General features: G+C 39.9%; 2 protein-coding genes across 2 annotated transcripts in view; one reads left to right on the forward strand and one right to left on the reverse strand.

Annotated features, from left to right (window-relative positions):
• rhpn2 (rhophilin, Rho GTPase binding protein 2) overlaps positions 1-24,674 on the reverse strand; it is a 74,115-nt gene that overhangs the window by 48,653 nt on the left and 788 nt on the right. The window contains exons 2-4 of the mRNA XM_088991482.1: positions 20,561-20,662; positions 20,323-20,432; positions 19,036-19,115 (exon numbers count right to left, since the gene is read on the reverse strand). The gene's annotated coding sequence lies outside the window, so the exon portion shown is untranslated. The remainder of the gene's footprint in view (positions 1-19,035; positions 19,116-20,322; positions 20,433-20,560; positions 20,663-24,674) is intronic.
• On the forward strand, positions 236-23,873 carry slc7a10a (solute carrier family 7 member 10a). The gene is made up of 11 exons (XM_088991484.1): positions 236-463; positions 9,513-9,717; positions 11,170-11,321; positions 14,431-14,556; positions 15,520-15,673; positions 17,190-17,313; positions 18,827-18,930; positions 19,001-19,097; positions 19,198-19,347; positions 20,296-20,473; positions 20,547-23,873. Exons 1-11 carry the CDS (start codon positions 358-360, stop codon positions 20,642-20,644), a joined length of 1,494 nt encoding a protein of 497 aa, XP_088847610.1. The 5' UTR covers positions 236-357; the 3' UTR covers positions 20,645-23,873.

Genomic DNA, 24,674 nt, shown 5'->3' on the forward strand with positions numbered 1-24,674 from the left:
TACGTTTGAAAATAAAAAATAATATATTTTTACAACCTATCGCTATGGACGTTACTGTAATGCAAACATAAATTAATAATTCCCTAATTATTTTTCACAATAATTAGTCCGGTTTATCATCATAATCCCTTTCGCTAAACGGGAATTTTTGCCGAGCTAAATCGCGATCACGTGATTCACCTGAGGACGGTAGCCTCTGCGCATGCGCAAAAACTCTCACATCGCTATGCGTATGTATGTGTGCGTGTCGTATTAATAAAGGCAGCGCCCCTTTTCTGGAGCGCTCCTCACTACGACGCACTCGGAAGCCGACACTCGAGGAGCCCCCTCTGAACGTGGAGAGGCACCGGAGATACGATGGCGGACGAGGCGAAGAAGAAGAAAAAGAAGGACAAGAATAAGGACGATAGGGTGACATTGAAGAAAGAAATCGGACTTTTGAGCGCGTGCGCCATCATCATCGGTAAGTTTTCTGACACGATTTGTTCCAAACGTTGAACAAGGCAAAGTTCTATGTTTTCGCTGAGCAGTCAAAAAGCGTCCCAAAATCATCTTTTGACGCACAATATGGCATTCAGTCGTGATGTCCGACGGGATGCTGTTACTACTACACTACACATTTCTTTTTTCCTGGGCGGGAACTGTTGCATCAGTGCTTGCTTACGTGGCTTGCTTATGTTAAAATGGAAACACGCGTGTACCAAAACGACATGGACAACTTCGAATGACGGTTAAAATCTTCCGTTTTTTTTGAGTCCCTCTTGCTGTATGTGCATTTGCTATATCACGAGAGTGAATGCTTTAAATGCAGGAAATGGCTAGCTTCCTCAAGGTTGCGTTACCCTGATACACGCGTATTGCATTACGGCGCGTGCGTTTGTGTGAGTGCAGTCCAGATTTGACTTGCTCGCAGCAGTTATTTCGGTGAGCTCTTTTAGTTTGATACACGTGTGAATCAAGAAGCGTAACATCAGCAAAGGGACTTGTTTTTTTTACAGCCTAAATAAACACGGATGCCATCGCACTGCATGTGAATTGAAACAAGAGCACAAAAACAAGCTATCCGGTAACGTGACTCCATCGTGATCGCACAAGACTGGATAGACCGCTGTTTGAAATCGAGTTTTATCCATAGATGGATTTCATGGAAACGCTGTAGACTTCATCTCAGGAAAAATTGATCAATCATAAGCAGTCAAAGTTTCAAGTGACATTTTGGCACGTTTGAGTCATGCAAGTGTAAAATTAAAGGACAACCGACGCCCCCGTACAAATTGTGTCCATAATTTGTGAAATGGCTTCAAATGACTTCTACAAAGCGTATTTTACAAAGATTCCACCACATATAATATATTTTACGTTTTAAGACTTGCGCTGAATATTCCGGAAGTCTTGTTTTTGGGTTGGTGACGAGTCCTCACGTCACGGAAGGAACGCCCCTGACCGAGAAAGGACACATTGTAGCAGTCCTTTCATCACCTCAATGCATTTTGTGGTACTTTGTTTGGTCTGAAAATTTCGTGTTGATGGAGAAATTAGAAGGAAAACACATAAATAACGCGATGGTGAATCGTTGTGTGTTGCACCAAAACTTCGATTTGATATTCGCTGACAAAACTTCCCAGGAGACAATTTCCACGGAGCTTTGTCGCCATCTTCTGCCTTTTTTGGGTACTATGAGTACTAAAGAGTTTGTCACTACATTTCTCTCCAGATGCATCAAAATGACAGAATAAATTCTTTAATGGATTGCAAACATGTATGCTTTCCTCTTCAGAACTATTTGAATCATATTCATAACTGGACGAGTAACAAGAAATCATCTTTTACGAATCTGAAGCCGTTGTTTTGATTCTCCAGCAAGGCAAGACGTCTTGGGTGGTGACACCACGAACAAGGGGGCGGGACCTTCTGAAATTGGCCACTTCCGGTTTCAAATTGAAGTAGTTTTTAGACACTTGAAGTCATTTTTATTGGTGTTTTGCATTTGACAAAAAATATCATACTGCGTGTTTTGGGTATTTTAGATGCTATAAAACGTTTTTCTGATGTCAGTTAGGAAACAAAAAAGTGATGTCGGTTGTCCTTTAAGTGAACATTGCCCAACAATAAAGTGGAAAACAATAAAACACTCAGTCTGAACTTGAACTTTCATTCAAGTGTAAATGGAGGTCAACTGCTAACAGGGACACTGTGATTTAAAAACAAAAAATAAATAAACAGTTTAATAATAATAATAATACATTTCATTTTAAGCACATTTCAAAGCTCTCAAGGCCACTTTACAGTCACAGACAAGCACAGGTACTATAATAAATAACATACAATCACAAATAGAATACAATAAATAAAATAGAGTGATAAGTAGAAAGAAAGTAGAAATTAAATAGACGGGTTTTGAGATGGGATTTGAAGGTGAGAAGAGAATCCATGTTCCGAATGTTGGGAGGAAGTGAGTTCCAGAGTTTGGGGGCAGAGCAGCTGAAAGCCCTGTCCCCCATCGTCCTGAGATGGGCAGGGTGGTGGGGGGGCATAAGAAGAACAAGTATTACATTTGAACACTAAACGTCACCCCATTTCCCACTTCAACTTCTTTAAAAACAAAGAAATAAAAAGTGGACTTGAAACTCAAATAACAGCAGGAGTGAGGTTTCTGAATGGGTACATTCAAAGTCCTCACCCTCGTAGTGAAATTGGTTAAAATATCGTTTTACTTTTTGTGGTATGAACTTTTTCGTCTCATTAACCACACACACACACACATACATAAACACACACAGTGAGTAAAAAGTGTGTGTATCCAAGTGAAATGAAAATACACACCAAAAAATCATTTTGGGTGAATTTGTGAGGACCTCTCTGAAACTTTAACAGATGCATATTTGGGCCCTCTAGAAGCCTTTACAACGAAAAACTTGTGAGGACCGGCCAAAAGGTCCTCACTAGTCAAAAAAGTCCTCACTACACATGGTATAAAATGTTAGTGGTCCTCACAGTACTAGCCATACAAAGACACACACACACCAGATCAACATAAGCACTTGGGGTCTGCACCCGCGCTGACTTGACTGCACCTCGGGAAAAACTGACAACTGTAACTACATCGACAATCCTGGACGCTCACATGACTTCCATTCCACAAGTTCCTTTTTAGCTGCAACATTAGCTGGTCGGGAGTAAAGGGGGGAGAGGCCTCCGGCGGGGGCCGCGACGTCATGTTGGGGGAGCTACAACAATGGTGTCAGTTTTCTCGAGAGGAGTTCAACGCAACCACCGGCTCACGTGCTAGCTTGGTCGGTTAGCATTAATAGCATTGGGTTGCCACTCAAGTTATTTTTATAAAGTGCAAGAAGGAGGTCATAGTTGGTTTTGGCTTAAAAGTCTCACTCTAAACTTTAATCGGGAAGCCAAGATAATAAATGTATTTGCAAAAATATATTTTATGTATCTGACAAATTGTGTAATACAGTGATACCTCGGCTTACGAACTTAATTGGTTCCCAGACAGTGTGTAAGGCGAAAAGTGTGTATCCCAAAAATTAATTTCCCATAGGAAACCATTAAAATGAGAATAATCCGTTCTCAGGTCCCCATAAAACATATTTTTCTAATTTTCTAAGCCTTAAAACTACACAAAATATACCTTATTTTATGTACAATAAATGTGCTATGCTATTATAGTTAAAAAAATAAACTGTACAGTATAATAAAGTCGTTTTATTGACCTTTGTGATGGTCGTTGATAGCTTGATGGAATGGAGTGGCAGGTTTCATCAGCATTAAACACTTGATGAGGAACGTAGCCTTCTTCTTGTAGGTGCTTTCTCTGCCATAATTTTACCTAGTTCCTCATCAATTGTGTTCTGTTCAGCTGGGTTGATAGCTTTTTGCATCAAGTGTACATATGGCTTGTGCGGGTTATTTGTGGAGCCTGATTGATGGGAATTTTAACCTTGCAGTCTCTACTCTGCCTTTGAACTATCAAAGTTGAAACGAGTCCAAATTTCACTGTTTTCTCTCAATTTTCTAACTCGCTCTCTGTCGTCTGCCTGCCTCTTTAATGTTTAAACCACCTCCCCTCACTGCTGCTTATTTGACCAATCATGTGTCTTTAACCGAACACTGGGGGCGGGGAATAGAGGACAAAAAAACAAGCCTTCCCTTCAAGTCATCGGTAAAGAAGCTGAGTGGACATCATAAGACTGAGTTAAAAAAAAAAGTCAGGTTGGGGGGAGCAGAGGACTAATCCCTGGGGCTCCACTGATTACTTCTGTTGTCCTGAGTGACGACTGGCATGATTGCCCAATTTGCCCTGCAATCACCTCATCAACCTGTGAGCAGGGACCAATCATAGCAGAGTCCGGCACCGCCACATCTGGACACTAGGGATATATATAGGCCCGAAACTACCAGTAAGACTTTAGTTTGCTGACGAAGCTTCTTGGATAAGAAGCGAAACGTCCGACACCTTCAAAGAAGTACAGATGACGGCTGAAGAAACCTTTTCATCGACTAACGCAGAAATGCAACTAAACCACAATTGCTCCCGAGGTTGCCGTGGGGATGGGTGCGACGTGGGGTTGGGTTCATGCCTGGAGCTCTTCAATACTGGTTTGGTGACTTCAACACGCAGAGAATAAATAATAAATGTGACTAGCGTGCCAGGTTGGAGTTTGGGTAGTTAAAAAGATTGAAATAGCGATTGAGGCTAGTTTGTATGAGAAGGATAATACAAGGGTGTTTAGATAGTTAGTTGGGGGGTGTTTCGGGTGTTATCTTATGACATAAAGACAACACGGCTGTTACGCAACATCTCACACGGCCTTCCACAAGTGAACGTGACAGCTATGAATGCTTCTCTCTGCTCGCACCACATCATTAGCGGACCTTCAGAGATGCTGAGAGCACAGCGCAAGTGCAGGGTGGGTGTTGATATATGATGATGAGGCGGCCATCGCGTGCCTCTCGCTGTGAATATTCCACATCACCATGAAAGTGAATTTTCATTCCATGCAACGTTGGGTGTGTCATAATAATTTAGATATATAGTAATAATTTATAATTATTACTATAATTTTTCATAATAATTTATATAGCCACTCATAAGCGGCTTTGAAAACTCAAGGTCACTTTACAGCACAGGTGTCAAAGTCAAGGCCCGCGAGCCAAATCCGGCCCGCCACATCATTTTTTTCGGCCCGCGAAAGCAAATCAAACTTGTTAAATTCCATGATGATTGCTAAAATCTGAGCCAAAATTTCATATTTTTGAATGTCAACCACAATAAAAGTCATTATTCTTGACTTCAGATTTGAAAACGAGTTATTCATTAATTTGCTGTGTGCTCCATATGTAATATTTGAAAGGATTTAAACATTGTAATGGGTTCCCCAAATTCATAACGGCCCTCGAGAGGAAACCATAACTACAATATGGCCCGCGGCAAAAAATGACTTTGACACCCTTGCTTTATAGTCACAGGATAAGTTTTTCTGTGGGTGAGCAGCGGCAGCCACATGCGCTAGCGTTCACTCAACCCAGAAGTAACTCAAATAGATAGAAAGCTAGCTAGTTGGCCAATCGTTAGCCAACAGATACCTAGTTAGATAGCCAGTCAGCTAGATAGCGATACCTCTGAGGTAGCTAACTCGCTAGAGAGCTAATAGCTAGTTACTTAGCTGATAGATAGTAAATCGCTAGCTAGCTAGCTAGGTGTCTTGACTTATAAACTTTTCCAGTTTAAATTGTTTATTCCAGAACCGATTCATTTCACAAGAAGAGGTAGCGTCGTAAAAATAGCACACAACGCCTTATCACGGACCACAAAGGAACAAACACTGGTTACTGTTACCAAGGTAGCTCTTCCATTGAGAAAACTCAAAGACGTCAAGGGAACGAAAGCAGCAAGTCGAAATGTACAGCCATGGTGGCCAACCTGATAAAAGGTCATGACCAACATTGTGCAGGAAATGGAGGAACGTCTTTCATTACTCCAGTATTAGCGTGTGGCTGCCGCTGCTCACCCACAAAAAAATGTATCCTGTGACTGTAAAATGACCTTGAGAGTTTTGAAAGGCACTTATAAATTAAATTTATTATTATCATTATTATTCACTATCTATCTAGCTTTTGATATACAGTGATAGCTCGGTTTACGAACCCCTTGGCTTACGAACTTTTTGGTTTACGAACGTTAAATTTATGAAAATTTTACCTTGGCATACGAACTATTTTTCGTACACGGAGCTGCCTCAATGAGTGATGTGTCGTTCGCGAACGAGCCCGTTCTTCTCATAACAAAATGGCAGTAGACTGTTTTTGTCCTCTATTCCCCGCCCCCAGTCTTCGGTTAAAGCCACGTAATTGGTCAAGAACGCAGCAGTGAGGGGAGGTGGTTTAAACATTAATGAGACAGGCAGACGACAGTGAGAGAGTTTCAACTTTGATAGTTCAAAGGCAGAGTGTAAACTGGAAGGTTAAAATATCCCATCAATCAGGCTCCACAAACAACCCGCACAAGCCATCTGTACACTTGACGCAAAAAGCTATCAACCCAACTAAACAGAACACAATTGATGAGGAACTAGATAAAATTATCGCAGAGAAAGCACCTCCAAGGAATCATTCCTCAAGATGGTGAAAGAAGAAGGCTACGTTCCTCATCAAGTGTTTAATGCTGATGAAACCGGCCACTCCATTCCATCAAGATCAACGACCATCACAAAAGTAAATAAAACGACTTTATTAAACAGTACCGTTTATTTATTTAATTATAAAACCATAGCACATTTATTATACATAAAATAAGGTATATTTTGTGTAGTTTTAAGGTTTAGAAAATTAGAAAGTTATGTTTTATGGGGACCTGGGAACGGATTATTCTCATTTTAATGGTTTCCTATGGGAAATTATTTTTTGGGATACACACTTATCGGCCTTACACACTCTGTCTGGGAACCAATTAAGTTCGTAAGCCAAGGTATCACTGTAACAGCATCGATTCAATCTTTTGACTACAGTAAAGTCTCGTTATATCGATATTCAAGGGAGTCCGAAAAAATATCGATATAACCGGGACTATCGATATATCCGACCCTGTTTGCATGTAATTTTCTCCGTGCGTGCATAGAAATAGTATCGATATAACCGGGACTATCGATATATCCGATATCGATATAACGAGACTTTACTGTATTTCATAAAACGTTACACAACAGTGACTTGATCCGCAAAACCTGGCAAACATCCAAAACTCATATTACGCCAATTGCTGCAGCATTTATAGCTCCACCCCCATCGGCCTCACAGATGATGAATCAATTCGACACGATTTACCATGCATGGGACATGGGACACGATCGCATTCTGTACAAGCACCCTCGCCGGCGTCACAATAGCGACATCCGCTAACAGAGTGCTAATTTGTTTGTCCCGCCCACTTCAACACTCGCCCCAATAAAACGTGATGCATCGACATCGCCGTCGCAATGTTTCCCGCATTGCGGTCAATGAAAGGGGCGTGAGAAAGTGTCACGGGTGGACGACTGGTGGGACGGGAAATAAAGCTGAAAAAGTGTCCTGCGGGGCGGAGCAAGTGACATTGATTTCGATTTCCGAGAGCCTCAAGACGGATGGAGACGGAGTCAAAGAGAGGGGAGGTCATAAATCGAATTCCCTGGAATTGGTTGTGCATTAGAGTGAACGCCATTACTATGCTGAAAGCGAAACGTAGCTTTTCAACCCCCAACCCCATTGAGACCCAGGAACTCCCTCGACTGGCAACCGATGCTTAATCCGGCCCATTTCCTTCATACAAGCCTCCTGTATTTAGCTGTACCACCCACCACAACATTACTTATTCAAAATATCTCTTTTTTTAATTAATAATTGATAAATTGGTTTACTCCAAAAATGACCTTTATTCTAAGCAATTGACATTTATTAAAAAAAATATTGGTTCATGACAAATGTAATAATTGTTAAAAAAAAAAAAACTTACAATACGTCAAACAATAAGTTTGACGTGTGTTTCTCTTCCCACCTTCAAATCCCATCTCAAAAGCCACCTACAGTAAAGTCTCGTTATATCGATATCGGATATATCGATAGTCCCGGTTATATCGATACTATTTCTATGCACGCACGGAGAAAATTACATGCAAACAGGGTCGGATATATCGATAGTCCCTGTTATATCGATATTTTTTCGGACTCCCTTGAATATCGATATAACGAGACTTTACTGTATTTAAAATTTTTGTGTAGCTCTTTCTCTTGTTTCTATTTATAATTGTATTTTATTTATTTTATTCTATTTGTGATTGTATTTTTTTTAATTATACGTAGTACCTTTGAAAGGCGCTTAAAATAAAATGTATTATTATTATTATTATTATTATTATTATTGAAATATTTGGTAAAAGAATAATTCCATATTTGAAATAATTGCAGTTTGAATGAATATTTTGATGCATTTTTATTCATGTTTCCAATCTGCTTGAAAACATGTTTATGCTTCAGTAAACATTCTGAATTTTGGGGGACCTTAGAACGAATTAGGACATTTATATGCAAAAGGTGTCTTGATTTACACACTTTTGTAGTTTATGTATTTTTTTTATGTAGAACCAATTAATTTTACAAGACTGGGTAGTAGTGTCTAATGAAAGAACTACAATACACCTTTGTTTATAAGGCTGGAGCTGTAACGGGGTGCTTTATGTCACAGTTAACATGAAAAAAAACAAAAGAGGGGTTAAGAAATAATGTATATTAAAATTACAATATTATAAATTATGAATATATGATAAATATATAGTTTAAACCCCTTGTGAGGAACTATTTTTTTTAATTCATGTAATTTTTTTAGTATCTGTCTATGTTCAGCTAGTTAGTTAGTGAGCGAGCTACTGAGCTAGATAGCTAAGTAACCAACTACAGTAATTAGATAGCTAGCTAGCCAAGTAACCCACTCGATAGCGAGCGCGCTAGCTAACTAACGAGCAAATTTCCCCATTGTGGGGCGATTAAAGGCTTTCTGATTCCTTCTGATATCTATCAATCTATGTTTATCTTGTTAGTGAACTATCTAGCGAGCTAAGTAACTAACTACAGTAGTTAGATAGCTAACTAGCTAAGTAACCCACTCATTAGCAAGCTCGCTAGCTTACTAATGAGCAAATCATCCCATTGTGGGACGAGTAAAGGCTTTCTGATATCTATCTATCTATCTATCTGTGTTAGCTAGTTGAGTAACTTACTACAGTAGTTAGATAGCTAGCGAGCTAGCTATCTCTCATCACATTTTGTCCATATAGTAACACAAAAATAGTTCAAAAATGAAAACATGTGTTATGTGTTTATCATAAAACAATGATATGTATGTACACATACAAGTACATACACAAACTGGCCATCATCTATCTATCAATATTTGTCTGTACTGTATATATCAGTCGATATTTGCGTTGTTGTTTGTCTTAGCATATCCTGAATGTCTTTCCTGTCCTTAGGCAATATTATTGGGTCGGGCATCTTCGTGTCCCCCAAAGGCGTCTTGGAACATGCCGGCTCCGTGGGACTGTCCCTCATCGTGTGGGTGTGCGGAGGCGGGATCTGCGTGTTGGGTTCCATGTGCTACGCTGAACTCGGCGTTACCATCCCTAAGTCGGGAGGGGACTACTCCTACGTGACGGAGATCTTTGGCGGGCTCGTCGGGTAGGATTATGAGGTCAAAAATAAACATCGGACGAGCGCTGTGTGTAACAAGTCGGGATCAAATTCTAAGCTAGTCTTCATATTACATATCAAGTCATTATTTATGGGTTTCTGTCATTTTTGGTGAACATTTTAATTTTTTACGATTATACAGTGATACCTCGGCTTACGAACGCTTTAGCGAACGAACTTTTCGCCTTACGAACGTTAAATTCGCGAGAATATAATCTTTCCATACGAACGATTTTTCGGGAAACACGCACAATGAGTGATGTGTCGTTCGCAAACGAGACGGAAGCTGAAAATGTCAGCCGGCTTTTTTTTCTTCCACTATTCCCCGCCCCCAGTCTTCGTTTAAAGCCGCACGTGATTGGTCAAGATCCGTGGTAGAGGAGGGAGGGGACACACGCGCAGCAGTGAGCGGGGGAGGGGTTACAGAAACACACACACGCACACGAAAGGGAGATGACAGAGCTTGAAACCAAAACAAAAAAAAGTGAAAGAAAAACAAAGCAAAAGTGAAATGCTGAGAAAATGGATAGAAAAAATTTGGACTCGTTTCAACTTTATTGATAGTTCAAAGGCAGAGTGTAGCCTGCAAGGTTAAAATATCCCATTAATCAGGCTCCACAAATAACCCGCACGAGCAATCTGTACTATTTGAAGAGAACATACAAGCAAGGGAACCAGCTATTAATAAAGTTTCTAGTGTGTCTGCCTGCACCAGTTGCTGTTGCAATATCACAACTTCTAAGATGTACAACCCAGAGCTACTTGAGACACTTGATGCAAAAAGCTATCAACCCAGCTAAACAGAACACAATTGACGAGGAACAAGGTAAAATTATCGCAGAGAAAGCATCTACATGGGATCATTCCTCAAGATGTTGAAAGAAGAAGGCTAAGTTCCTCATCAAGTGTTCAATGCTGATGAAACCGGCCACTCCATTCCATCAAGCCATCAACGACCATCACAAAGGTCAATAAAACGATTTTATAATATAGTACAGTTAATTTCTTTCATTATAATACCATAGCACATTTATTATACATAAAATAAGGTATATTTTGTGTAGTTTTAAGGCTTAGAAAATTAGAAAATTATGTTTTATGAGGACCTGGAAACGGATTATTCTCATTTTAATGGTTTCCTATGGTAAATTAATTTTTGGGTTACACACTTTTCGCCTTACACACTCTGTCTGGGAACCAATTAAGTTCGTTAGCCAAGGTATCACTGTATTTATGGGTTTATGTCATTTTTGGTGAACGTTTTAATTTTTCATGATTATATTTGTTATTTTTATTTGCATTTTTGCACTGACAATAGTTTTGAGTCCGCCCGCTATATTCTATTCCAGAGCATACTCTTTAAAAATAACCCAATTGTTATTTTTAGTCGGCGTTGTCATGGCTCTATGCGTGAAATTTGTTTTGTTGCGTGCATGGCAGCTTTCTGTTGCTCTGGAGCGCCGTTCTGATCATGTATCCGACCACGCTGGCCGTCATCGCCCTCACATTTGCCAACTACGTACTGCAGCCCGCCTTCACCAACTGCCTGCCGCCGTACGCCGCCACCCGGTTGCTGGCCACCACCTGCGTCTGTGAGTAGCTCGCTGTGCTTCAGGGGCGGACAGTATTTTTTTTTAAGGTATGAATTAATTCATTAATTCATTCACTCTTTCACTGCCAGACGAGGTGCAAAAATGTGTCAACTCCAGTGCCAGCGTTTTTGTCATTTTCACTCAAATTGCAGCACAGTGTGGCTGCCGCTGCTCACCCACAGAAAAAAAAAAGTATCCTGTGACTGCAAAGTGACCTTGAGAGTTTTAAAAGCCTCTTATAAATGAAATGTTCTATAATTATTTTTGAGTTTTAGGACTACATAAACATTCAATTCAGCGTAAGAAACTGTGGACTCTCTTTTTTCACCAGAAAAAAAAGAGTTAATTCCTAAGTTATATGGGTCATGAGTTATCTGAGCTTCAAATGGGGGCAGGTGTAGAAAATACAATACATACATACATACGTATTGATTTTTATAGCGCTTTAACAACAGCTGAATCTGTGACTAAGCGCTAACATGGACAAAAGGCAAATGCTGCCCACTCGTGGAAGGGAAAAATATTGCCAGCGGTCTGACCAGCGCTTTATCAGCACCCCCGCAAGAAAAACCAAAACCCGAACAAATGCGAGAATGGCGCACCACGTCATGCTTTTCAAGTCCTGAATACAGTGAATGGCAGTGAAAGTGTCCTTGAGAGTTTTGAAAGGCGCTTAGAAATTATTATTATTATTATTATATTATTATTATTATTATTATTATATGTTTGGCTAGCTAGCTAATTGAGTCATGAATCACATTGGCTATCTAGCTAGCTATTAGCTATCTATTAGCTGGCTAGCTAGCTTTCTATCTTTTTGAGTTACTTCCGGGTGAGTGAACGCTGGCACGTGTGGCTGCCACTGCTCACCCACAGAAAAAAAACTCATCCTGTGACTGTAAAGCGACCTTGAGAGTTTTGAAAGGCGCTTATAAATGACATGTATTATTATTATTATTATTATTAATTTATTTATATTAAGTATTTTATATATTTATCCAATTTGTATAATCTGATTGTTTAGTGTTTCTTTTTTCTAATATGTCAATCAATATTTATTAATATTTGTCTTTTTTTGTTTTATATTTTCTCATTTTTTACAATAATATTTATTTTCCAAAAATTATTATTATTAATTTATTTATATTAAGTATTTTATATATTTATCCAATTTGTATAATCTGATTGTTTAGTGTTTCTTTTTTCTAATATGTCAATCAATATTTATTAATATTTGTCTTTTTTTGTTTTATAATATTTTCTCATTTTTCACAATAATATTTATTTTCCAAATATTTGGTGTTCTTTTTGTATCATTAAGGAGCTTTAGGAGATATTTTTGCATAAAGTGTAAAATATTTTCTCGGGCGGCAGTGATTACCATATTTTCAGGCACCTAAATGATTATTTTTTTTTTTTAAGCTGACCATGCGCCTCATAATACGGTGCGCCTTATGTATGGAATCATTTTTTAAATACAGTAAAGTCTCGTTATATCGATATCGGATATATTGATAGTCCCGGTTATATCGATACTATTTCTATGCATGCACGGAGAAAATTACATGCAAACAGGGTCGGATATATCGATAGTCCCGGTTATATCGATATTTTTTCGGACTCCCTTGAATATCGATATAACGAGACTTTACTGTATGTCATTTGTTTGAAGGGTGCTCCTTATAGTCCAGAAAATACTGTAATCGATTAAATCGACACCTCATCAATGATTTTGTTTGATAAGTATTCACCCCTCCTTCCATCCATCCTTTGGTAAATGTTAGTATTCTGCTGTCGGTAGAGACACTCGAGCATGACTGTCAAGTGAAAAACAAGCGGTAGCGAAGGGAATTTGGCTCCACAGAAAAGTGGCAGCCAAACATTCACAGCGGAAGCAGTTCGAGTGGTGGGAGGAAACGTTTTACCCAGTGATGGATGCTCTTGAACGCCCCGATGTGAAAAAAAAAAGGTCTTTCAAGGGCGAGAAAATCAAAACGGTGAACACTCTTACTTCGTTGCAAACATTCGGCCACTGATTAAACTAAACGAACATTACTTTGAGCAAAAATACTTGCATTATTGATCATACGTCTGTATAAAAAAAAAAATCTTGCATCCAAAAGATAGGCTGCTAAATTAAAAAAACAAAGTAATATAGTTCATTCAATACAGGTAACACCCTTATGACCAGCTCGACTGATGACCACCAGACCCTAACGCGCTAGCAGGCCAGCAACACGGACGATAATTTTGGCCAGCCAGCCAGCCAGCATCTCACGCTCGCACAGCAATCAACCGTGTGATGGCACCAGAGAGGTGGAGTTTGCCAGTCATTTAGCCTCCGAGTCTCTATTCAACATTTTGAATGGATTTCGACTTAACGACCATTTCAACTTACAACCGTTTGCTCGGAACTCTGTCGTAAGTCGGATGATACCTGTACATTGTAAAAAATGAAAATTGTAAAGAGCAATACATTGGGGAGACTAAACAAATTCTCCAAAAAAAGACTATCAACATCGCAGGGATAATACTAGTGGGCCTCAATCGGCAGTACATATGCAACTAAAAGCTAGCAACCACTCATTTGACAACAATGAGGTTTAAAATCTTAGCGAAAGAAAATAGATGGTTTGAAAGGGGAGTAAAAGAAGCTATTTTCATAAAACAACAAAACCCTTCACTAAATCGCCATGGTGGGGTGAGGTTCAATTTGGATCGTTCCTACAACCAACTTCTTAGGCAACATGGGCTTAGCTATGCTGATGAGGTGATACCAGAGCAAATGGGGCAATCAGGCCAGTCGTAGACCCATACTCAGGAAGGACAATAGAAGTAATCAGTCAGGACAATAGAAGTAATCAGTGTAGCCTCAGGGAGTAGTCCTCTGCTCCCCCCAACCTGAGAGCAGGTACCAATCATAGCAGAGTCTGGCATGATACATATCGGCCAAAACTACCAGCAAAAAAAAAAAAAAAAAAAAAGTTCGCTGACGCTTCTCTTGGATAAGAAGCGAAACGTCCGACACCTTCAAAGAAGTACAGATGACGGCTGAAGAAACCTCGTCATCGATGATTGATCATATTTTTTTTTAAATCTTGTGTTGCAGTGTTTTTAACCTGGGTGAACTGCTCGAGCGTGCGCTGGGCCACGCGGATCCAAGATGTATTCACGGTGGGGAAACTGTTAGCTCTGGGCCTCATCATCATCGTGGGACTGGTTCAAATCGGACGAGGTAATTGGGCCAAATTTTAAAGCCTTTTTTCAACCACCTATGCCACGATTTGGTTCGCTCAATTTTTCAGGATGCAAAATCACGCTAAAAGGACAACCGACACCAATTTTTTGTTTCCTAACTGACATCAGAAAAACGTTTTATAGCATCTAAAATAGCCAAAACACGCAGGCTGATATTTTTAGTCAAATGCAAAACACCAATAAAAATGACTTAGTGTCCCAGAACTGCCACAAAATGAGCTCGAAAACTGGGTAGACTCAGAAAGTCCCGCCCCCTTGTTCGTGATGTCACGCCAGGATAGTCCTTCACAAACTGCCTTGCTCCAGAATCAAAACAATAGCTTCAGAGAGTTCAGATTCAGAGAAGATGCTTTCTTGTTACTCATCCAGTTATGAATATGATTGAAATAGTTCTGAAGAGGAAAGCATAAATGTTTTCAATCGATTAAAGAAGTCCTTCCGTATCAATTTGAGCCGTCTGGACTCCATTGTAGCGCCTAGAAAATGCACAAGATGGCGCACAAGCTCATTTGGAAATGGGCTGATTTGTCCGCTGGGAATTTGTATCAACTTACACCTTCTTTACGTGTGTTACCGCAATTGGCTGCGACACACAATGATTCACCGTCGCGTCATTTATGTAGTTTTCCTTCTAATGTCGCGATCAACACGGTGTTTTCAGGCGAAAAAAAGTACCCAAAATGCATTGTGTGTCGCTTTCTCGGTCAGGGGTGTTCCTTCTGTGACGTCACGGTAGGCATCGTCATCAACTCAAAAACAAGACTTCTTGAACATTCAGCGCGAGTCTTAAAACGTAAAATATCGCTATATGCGGTGGAATCTTTGTAAAATGCGCTCAGTAAAAGTCATTTGAAGTGATTTTACAAATTATGGACGCAATTTGTCTGGAGGTGTCGCTTGTCCTTTAAGTGTCCATCATACTGGTATCTCTTGTTTCCAGGCTACTACGACGCTCTGGTACCCAGCGTGGCCTTTGAGTTCAGTCAGGAACCGTCTGTTGGTCAGATCGCATTGGCCTTTCTGCAAGCGTCCTTTGCGTACAGTGGTTGGAACTTCCTCAACTATGTCACCGAGGAGGTGGTCGAACCACGCAAGTACGTCTTTGCAAAACTGGGCATTAAATAAATACATAAATAAATAAATAAATAACTATTTGAATCAAATTCATAACTGGATGTGTAACAAGAAAGCATATTATCCGAATCTGAAGCCATTGTTTTGATTCTCGAGCAAGGCAAGACGTCTTAGCGTGACGTCACAAACTGGGGGCGGGACTTTCTGAAAAGGGCCAATTCGCAGCTTAATTTTTTGCAGATTTAGCACATTTTTATTGGTGTTTTGCATTTGACTAAAAATATCATACTGCGTGTTTTGGGTATTTTAGATGCTATGAAACGTTTTTCTGATGTCAGTTAAAGAACAAAAAAGTGACGTCGGTTGTCCTTTAAGATTCACTCACTCACATCCACAAGTAATAATAATAATAATAATACATTTCATTTCTAAGCGCCTTTCAAGACTCTCAAGGTCACTTTACAGTGACAGGATCAGTTTTTCTCCGGGTGAGCAGCGGCAGCCACATGCGCCAGCCTTCACTCAATCCGGAATAACTCAAATAAATAAAAAGTTAGCTAGCTAATAGATAACTTATAGCTAGCTAGCTAGTTAGATAGTGAATAGATAGCAAATAGATAGCTAGCTAGGTAGCCAGCTAGCTAGTTAGATAGCGTAGAGATAGCAAATAAATAGCTAGCTAGGTAGCCAGCTAGCTAGTTCTCATTAACGCCAACTGCATGAGCATCATCAAAAAGCGTTCTGATGCATTCATACATTGATTGATTTAAATAAATAATAAGAATAATATTAATACATTTCATTTCTAAGCGCCTTTAAAGACTCTCAAGGTCACTTTACAGTCACAGGATCAGTTTTTCTCCGGGTGAGCAGCGGCAGCCACATGCGCCAGCCTTCACTCAATCCGGAATAACTCAAATAAATAAAAAGTTAGCTAGCTAGCTAATAGATAACTTATAGCTAGTTAGATAGTGAATAGATAGCAAATAGATAGCTAGCTAGGTAGCCAGCTAGCTAGTTAGATAGCGAAGAGATAGCAAATAAATAGCTAGCTCGGTAGCCAGCTAGCTAGTTCTCATTAACGCCAACTGCATGAGCATCATCAAAAAGCGTTCTGATGCATTCATACATTGATTGATTTAAATAAATAGTAAGAATAATATTAATGAATTTAATTTCTAAGCGCCTTTCAAAACTTTCAAGGTCACTTTTCAGTCACAGGATCGGTTTTTTCTGCGGGTGAGCAGCGGCAACCACATACGCCAGCGTTCACTGAACCCAGAATAACTCAAATAGATAGAAAGTTAGCTAGCTAGCTAATAGATAAGTGACACCTCAAACCACATTCAGATTTAAAAAAAAAGAATGTTCAAAGCACGCAGAATATTCATACATAAACACTAGCGAGCCAAAAGCGACATCTTGTCTGACATACAACAAGCGTGTTCTGCCTTAAACTGAGAGATTCGATCTTGGTTAGAATTTACTTTGTGCTTTGAACCAACCACTGCGCGTGTCTTCATTTCATTAAATTAGGAACCTACCCCGGGCTATCTACATCTCCATCCCGTTGGTGACGCTGGTATACACCATGACTAACATCGCCTACTTCTCCTCCATGAGCCCCGAGGAGCTGCTGGCATCCAATGCCGTGGCGGTGGTAAGCATTTATAATGAACAGTCACACGAGTTGGCTTTGAGTTAATGGGAAGCGTTAGCGTGGCAGTCAGGGGGGAGCGGTTGCGCGGGCTGATTTTCCGGTTGTTGACTCAGCGAAGCTCTCACGTGTATTCAACGCAAAAAAAAAACTTGATTTGAGTCGCCGCAACCCCTTTTAACTCATTCACTGCCATTGCCAAATTTATTCAGGAATTGAAAATATGACAGAGTTCCTGAATTTATTTATAGTAATAATAATACAGTGATACCTCGGTTTACGAACCCCTTGGCTTACGAACTTTTCGGTTTAAGAACGTTACATTTATGAAAATTTTACCTTGGCATACGAACTATTTTTCAGGATAAACACGGAGCGCCACAGTGAGTGACGTGTCGTTCGCGAACGAGCCCGTTCTCCTCAGGAGAAAATGGCAGTCGGCTTGTTTTGGTCCTCTATTGCCCCGCCCCCAGTCTTCGGTTAAAGCTACATGATTGGTCAAGAACGCAGCAGTAAGGGGTGTGGGTTACAGACAGAGAGAGAGTGAGGCCATTCTCCAAAAAACAAAATGGCAGCCGACTTTTTTTTGTCCTCTATTCCCCGCCCCGAGTCTTTGGTTAAAGCCACGCGATTGGTCAAAAACACAGCAGTGACGGGGCGTGAAACATTAAAGAGACAGGCAGACGACAGAGAGAGTAATAAAATGGATAGAAAACAGTGAAATTTGGACTCATTTCAACTTTGACAGTTCACAGGCAGATTGTAGACTGCAAGGTTAAAATATCCCATCAATCAGGCTCCATAAATAACCCGCACAAGCCATCTCTAAACTTGATGCAAAAAGCTATCAACCCAGCTAAACAGAACACAATTGATGAGGAACAAGGTAAAATTATCGCAGAGAAAGCACCGACAAGGGATCATTTCTCAAGATGGTGAAAGAAGAAGGCTACGTTCCTCATCAAGTGTTTAATGCTGAGGAAACCGGGCACTCCATTCCATCAAGCCATCAACGACCATCACAAAGGAAAATAAAACGACTTAATTATACAGTACAGTTTATTTCTTTAATTATAATACCATAGCACATTTATTATTATTATTTATTGTAAAATAAGGTATGTTGTGTCGTTTTTAGAAAATTAGAAAATTTTAGAAAATTAGAAAGTAGAAAATTATGTTTTATGGGAATCCGGGAACGGATTATTCTAATTTTAATGGTTTCCAAAGGGAAATGAATTTTTGGGATACACACTTTTCACCTTGCACACTCTGTCTGGGAACCAATTAAGTTCGTAAGCCAAGGTATCACTGTATTCTGTGGGTCCTGGAATTTAACTGACAATGACAAAAAACCCCACATTTTTGCACGTCGTCTGGCAGTGAATGAGTTAACTTTGGCTTCTCTCGATCATCCAAACATCACAATCGAAGAACGTACAGAACAAAATGGCGGGTTTGAAAGTCGCAATCGATTGTATGATGGATGTTATCGTGCTATCGTGTCACGTTGCAGACGTTTGGTGAAAAGTTGCTGGGCATGTTCTCTTGGGTGATGCCGATTTCCGTGGCCTTGTCCACTTTTGGGGGGATCAACGGCTATCTGTTTACCTCCTCCAGGTAAAAAGCATCGCAATGGCGAAATTTGTAGTTTTTGGCAGTATTTGTTTCAATATGTGTGTATGTGTAGGTTATGTTTCTCAGGAGCCAGGGAGGGTCACCTACCTTACTTGCTGGCCATGATCCACCTGAAGAACTGCACTCCCATTCCGGCCTTGTTGGTCTGCGTGAGTAATTCTCACTTCCTGCCACCATATAAAAAAAACAGGAAGCATCATTAGGAACGCACACGTGTGAATACGCATCACTTCGCCTCTTGTCCCGCAGTGCTTCGCCACAATCATCATCCTATGCATCGGCGAGACGCATAATCTGATCAATTACGTGTCCTTCATCAATTATCTGTCGTACGGCGTCACCATCGCTGGCCTGCTCTACCTCCGCAAGAAGTGTCCAGACCTGTTGCGACCAATCAAGGTACTTACGACAGCGGAAAATTCACTTCAAGGACAACCGGCGCCTCCGGATAAGTTGTGTCCATAATTTGTAAAATGGCTTCAAATGACTTCTACTGAGCGTATTTAAAAAACCACCGCATATAGCTATATTTTACGTTTTAAGACTCGCGCTGAATATTCAGGAAGTCTTGTTTTTGAGTTGATGACGATACCTACCGTGTGTAAATCTTTCTATCTGGTCTCAAAGGCGACTAAAATCCGTCCTTTGTGATATGGTTCGCTAGATGTAGGTACGCTACAGTGAGCTATATTCCACCGCGATCCTTTAGTTTATGCTCTCTTCGCTAACACTACAGTTTATAAAAGTAAGTAACTTGTATTTTTATAACTCATAGAAGTGGTAGAATATATATTTTTCTCCAACACTGCCAAATTTCAAGCAAAAAGAAGCATTAGCATATATATTTCTAGAGCTCGCAATTTTCTTTCCTAGTATTCAGTGACAGCCATTTTGGATTTCTGACGAAAATCTTCCTGCGTTCAATCATTGATATTTGCTCATTTATATTTTGAATCTTTTTCTTGTGTTTTCTGTTCTTGTTTAGAATTTCAAAAGCTTTCCAATGGTACCTTACTCGTTAAGATCTGCCCAAAATTAAGAAAGTTAGGATCGTTTTAAACTGTAATAAAGAACTCGGTCACAGATTTTCATTGTTTTAACTGTAATTACAGGCATAAAATCCCCTCATATTTGGAAATTTAAAAATTCCATTATGTCCTTATTATTTGTCATAGAACAATAATCTATCCATCATTTGAAAGCTATTTAAATGCACTTTAATATGGTATTAGAAAATGTGTGATGAATTATTATCGAAACATGTCACATCCCAACTAGATGGTGGTCTTTATCATTCAAAAGCTAAAGAAACATTGTTTGATTTTTGTTTTTGTCTGTGATTTAAAGGTGAACCTGCTCATCCCCATCACTTACATGCTGTTCTGGGTGGTGTTGCTGTGCTTCAGCCTGTACTCTGAACCGATGGTGTGCGGCCTCGGCATGGTCATCGTGCTCACCGGCGTGCCCGTCTACTTTGTGGGCGTCTGGTGGAAAAACAAACCCAAGTGGATTTATAAATTCACAGGTGACTGCTTGCCTGTCACGTCAAGCCCATACCTGTTGTATGTGCTTCATGTTGTTCATCTCCCCACCCGTAGAGAAACTGACGTACCTGGGCCAGAAAGCGTGTTACGTGATGTTCCCTCAGGAGGACCCCGAAGCCGAAGCCCTCACGTCGTCCAAAAACAAAGACTGAGCTTTTGTCTGTCGCCACCTGGTGGGCGAATTCACAAATACACTCTTGTTAAAAATGTGACTTCAAGGACACATAGAAGAAACACACAGACAGACGCAGTGCATTCGGAAAGTATTCATATTTTATATCATAACCTTATACATAAAGGTTTTCTGATTCTGATATTCCAAACTGGAATGATGAGAAGATTTTTAATATTTTGTCACATCAAACACTTCCTGTTTTTATTTTTACGGACAACAGCGCCCCCCAACGGATGGGATGCTTTTCAAATACAATCATACTACGTCCCTGTATTTCTATGCAATTTGCCCGTTTGCCTTGACACTAAAACAGCCTTCAACTCATTGAAAACAGATTCAAGACAACATGGCTGTACGAAACAATTTCAATGCTAAGACATATATTTTAATTTAGTCCACTTTTTTTAATGCAAACAAGTTATGGAGAATTTATTTCACTATCCAATCCATCCATCCATTTTCTTCTCCGTTTATGATCAAGTGTCACAGGTGTGCTGTAGCCCATTCCAGCTGTCTTTGGGCAGTAGGCAGGATACACCCTGAACTGGCTGCTAGCCGATCACAGGGCGTAGATAGACAAAACAGCCATTGCCGCTCACACCTTAGGACACTTTCAAAGTGTTCTGCTAACCTGTCATTGGCATGTGGGAGGAAATTGGTGTACAGTGATACCTCGGTTTACGAACCCCTTGGCTTACGAACTTTTCGGTTTACGAACGTTAAATTTATGAACATTTTACCTTGGCATAACAACTATTTTTTGTGAGACACACAGAGCTGCCACAATGAGTGATGTGTCGTTCACGAAAGAGCCCGTTCTAACAAGAAAATGGCAGCCGGCTTGTTTTGGTCCTCTATTCCCCGGCCCCAGTCTTCGGTTAAAGCCACGTGATTGGTCAAGAACGCAACAGTGAGGGGAGGTGGTTTTGAACATTAAAGAGACAGGCAAACGTGCGTGTGTGTGTGTGTGTCGGTGTGTGTGTTTGTGTGTGTGTGAGAGAGAGAGAGAAAGAGAGAGACAAATTTGATAGAAAACAGTGAAATTTGGACTCGTTTCATCTTTGATAGTTCAAAGGCAGTGTAGACTGCAAGGTTAAAATATCCCATCAATCAGGCTCCACAAATAAGACGCACAAGCCATCTGTACACTTGATGCAAAAAGCTATCAACCAAGCTAAACAGAACACAATTGATGAGGAACTAGGTAAAATTATCGCAGAGAAAGCACCTACAAGGGATCATTCCTCAAGATGGTGAAAGAAGAAGGCTACATTCCTCATCAAGTGTTTAATGCTGAGGAAACCGGGCACTCCATTCCATCAAGCCATCAACAACCATCACAAAGGTCAATAAAACGACTTTATTATACAGTACAGTTTATTTTTTTAATTATAATACCATAGCACATTTATTATACATAAAATAAGGTATATTTTGTGTAGTTTTAAGGCTTAGAAAATTAGAAAAATATGTTTTATGGGGACCTGAGAACGGATTATTCTCATTTTAATGGTTTCCTATGGGAAATTAATTTTTGGGATACACATTTTTCGCCTTAAGCACTGTCTGGGAACCGATTAAGTCCGTAAGCCAAGGTATCACTGTACATGGAAAACATTTACACTCCACACAGGAAGGCCGGAGGTTAATCAAAAGCATGCGTGTACCTCTGCACTGTGAAAACAATAAGCTAACCAGTTGACCAGCTTTCTGTAAAATAATTTTCACTTTGACAGTGAGGTGTGATAGCGCCACCGACTGCTCTTCTCGGGGGAAATAATTTTTATTTTTAAAGATCTTTTTAAAGTTCTCTCCTGGTTAACACTGCTATATTTTATGCTACATGAATACAAATGTGCCTTTTTCCATGCCATGAGCATTTGTTTGGTCTTGTGTGTCTTGTCATTTTTGCACAAATGCCAAGGGAAGCAATGATCACCTTTTTTTTTTGTTCATGTTGTTGCTGATTGGCTGATCAGCAAACAACAAAACGGTGCACCTCGCTCTATATTTATACATTAAAGGACAACCGACGTCTCCGGACAAGTTGTGTCCATAAAGGACCGCCCCCTGACCGAAAAAAGACACATTCTAGCAGTCCTTCCATCACGTCAATGTATTTTGCTGTACATGTTTGGTCTGAGAACCGTGTTGCACCCAAAAGACGCCAGAAGAGGGCATCCAAGCTCCATTCAGGGAATTTATCAGCCTGTGTAAGCGGAGGTGGCCACTGGAGGTCGCCATTTTGTGCCTCTTTTTTTTTGGGTGAGAGATTTTCCCCCAATGTTGCCTCAAAATGGCACAGATAATTCTTTAATCGATTGCAAACCTGTATGCTTTCCTCTTCAGAACTATTTGAATCATATGCATAACTGGATGTGTAACAAGAAAGGATATTTTCCGAATCTGAAGCCATTGTTTTGATTCTCCGGCAATGCAAGATGTCTTGGCGTGACGTCACGAACTGGGGGCGGGACTTTCTGAAAATGCCCAATTCGCAGCTCAATTTTTTTTGCAGATTTTGGACACTAAGTCATTTTTATTGGTGTTTTGCATTTGAATAAAAATATCATACTGCGTGTTTTGGGTATTTTAGATGCTATAAAAGGTTTTTCTGATGTCAGTTAAAGAACAAAAAAGTGACGTCGGTTGTCCTTTAAATGCATATTAATTGATATGATACTGCTACTACTTTGTACATGTTTTCTTCCTCATTTGTGTTGTAACAATCATAAGTTAATAACAGTAACCCAAAGATACACCCTTATGCAAATTAATTGCACCGCCCTGTTATTTTGCCATGAAATTCATTGTTTACATTTTTTGTTGATGAAAAGGTTTCTTCATCTGTCCTCTGTACTTCTTTGAAGGTGTCGGACGTTTCGCTTCTTATCCAAGATGCTTCTTCAGCAAACTAAAGTCTTACCGGTAGTTTCGCCCCTATATATATATCCCTACTGTCCAGACATGGCGATGCCGGACTCTGCTATGATCGGTCCCTGCTCTTGGGTACCTTGTCTTTTAGATACAACAGTGCTATCAAACGTCAACCTCTTTGTCCGACCAAGTGCAGACCAATATTCTTTTTTTTTCAGTTTTTAATTGGAAAAATATATTTTGGTGGATGCAGCTGATGAATTCAAAACCTGTGCTTTTGATGTTTTGTTTTCTTCTGTAAATGTTGATAAAAATATATATAAACAATAGCAATGCAAAGTTCATTAAATATAGCAACTTTCCAGGAGGATCATGTCTGCTTGTTCAAATATGTGTCTTGAATAATGTGGAATAGTGAGAGTGAGAGGGTGAAAGGACAACCGACACCATTTTTTGTTTCCTAACTGACATCAACTGACAAAACGTTTTATAGCATCTAAAATATCCAAAACATGCAGCCTGATATTTTTTGTCAAATAAAAAACAGCAATAAAAACTACTTAAAGTGTCCAAAAACTACTTCAAATTGAACCAGGAAGTGGCCAGTTTCAGAAGGTCCCGCCCTCTTGTTCGTGACGTCACGCCAAGACGTCTTGCCTTGCTCGAGAATCAAAACAATGGCTTCAGAGAGTTCAGATTCGGAGAACATGCTTTCTTGCTACTCATCCAGTTATAAATATGATTCAAATAGTTCCGAAGAGGAAAGCATACATGTTTGCAATCAATTAAATAAGTCCTTCCGTCTCATTTTGAGGCATCAGGACTGATGGGTAGCGTCCCAGAAAATGCACAAGATGGCGCCCAAGGTCCGTTGGAAATGGGCTGATTTGTCTGCTGGGAATTTGTGTCAACTAGTAATAATAGTAATAATAATAATAATAATCCATTTCATTTATAAGTGCCTTTCAAATCTCTCAAGGTCACTTTACAGTCATAAAATCGTTTTTTCTGCGGGTGAGCAGCGCCAGCCACATGCGCCAGCGTTCATTCGACCCGGAAGTAACTCAAATAGATAGAATGCTAGCTAGCTAACACATAGCTAATAGATAGTTAACCAACAAGCTAGATAG

The sequence above is a fragment of the Hippocampus bargibanti genome, linkage group LG03 (assembly GCF_051943395.1).
Source record: "Hippocampus bargibanti isolate YZ-2025 linkage group LG03, ASM5194339v1, whole genome shotgun sequence".
NCBI classification, from domain to species: domain Eukaryota; kingdom Metazoa; phylum Chordata; class Actinopteri; order Syngnathiformes; family Syngnathidae; genus Hippocampus; species Hippocampus bargibanti.

Excerpts from the sequence above, each read along its gene's own strand:
- slc7a10a (XM_088991484.1), top strand. The coding sequence starts at position 358 with ATGGCGGACGAGGCGAAGAAGAAGAAAAAGAAGGACAAGAATAAGGAC. Across the intron at positions 9,718-11,169 it reads ATCTTTGGCGGGCTCGTCGG|CTTTCTGTTGCTCTGGAGCG; the intron begins GTAGGATTATGA and ends CGTGCATGGCAG. Across the intron at positions 15,674-17,189 it reads GAGGTGGTCGAACCACGCAA|GAACCTACCCCGGGCTATCT; the intron begins GTACGTCTTTGC and ends TCATTAAATTAG.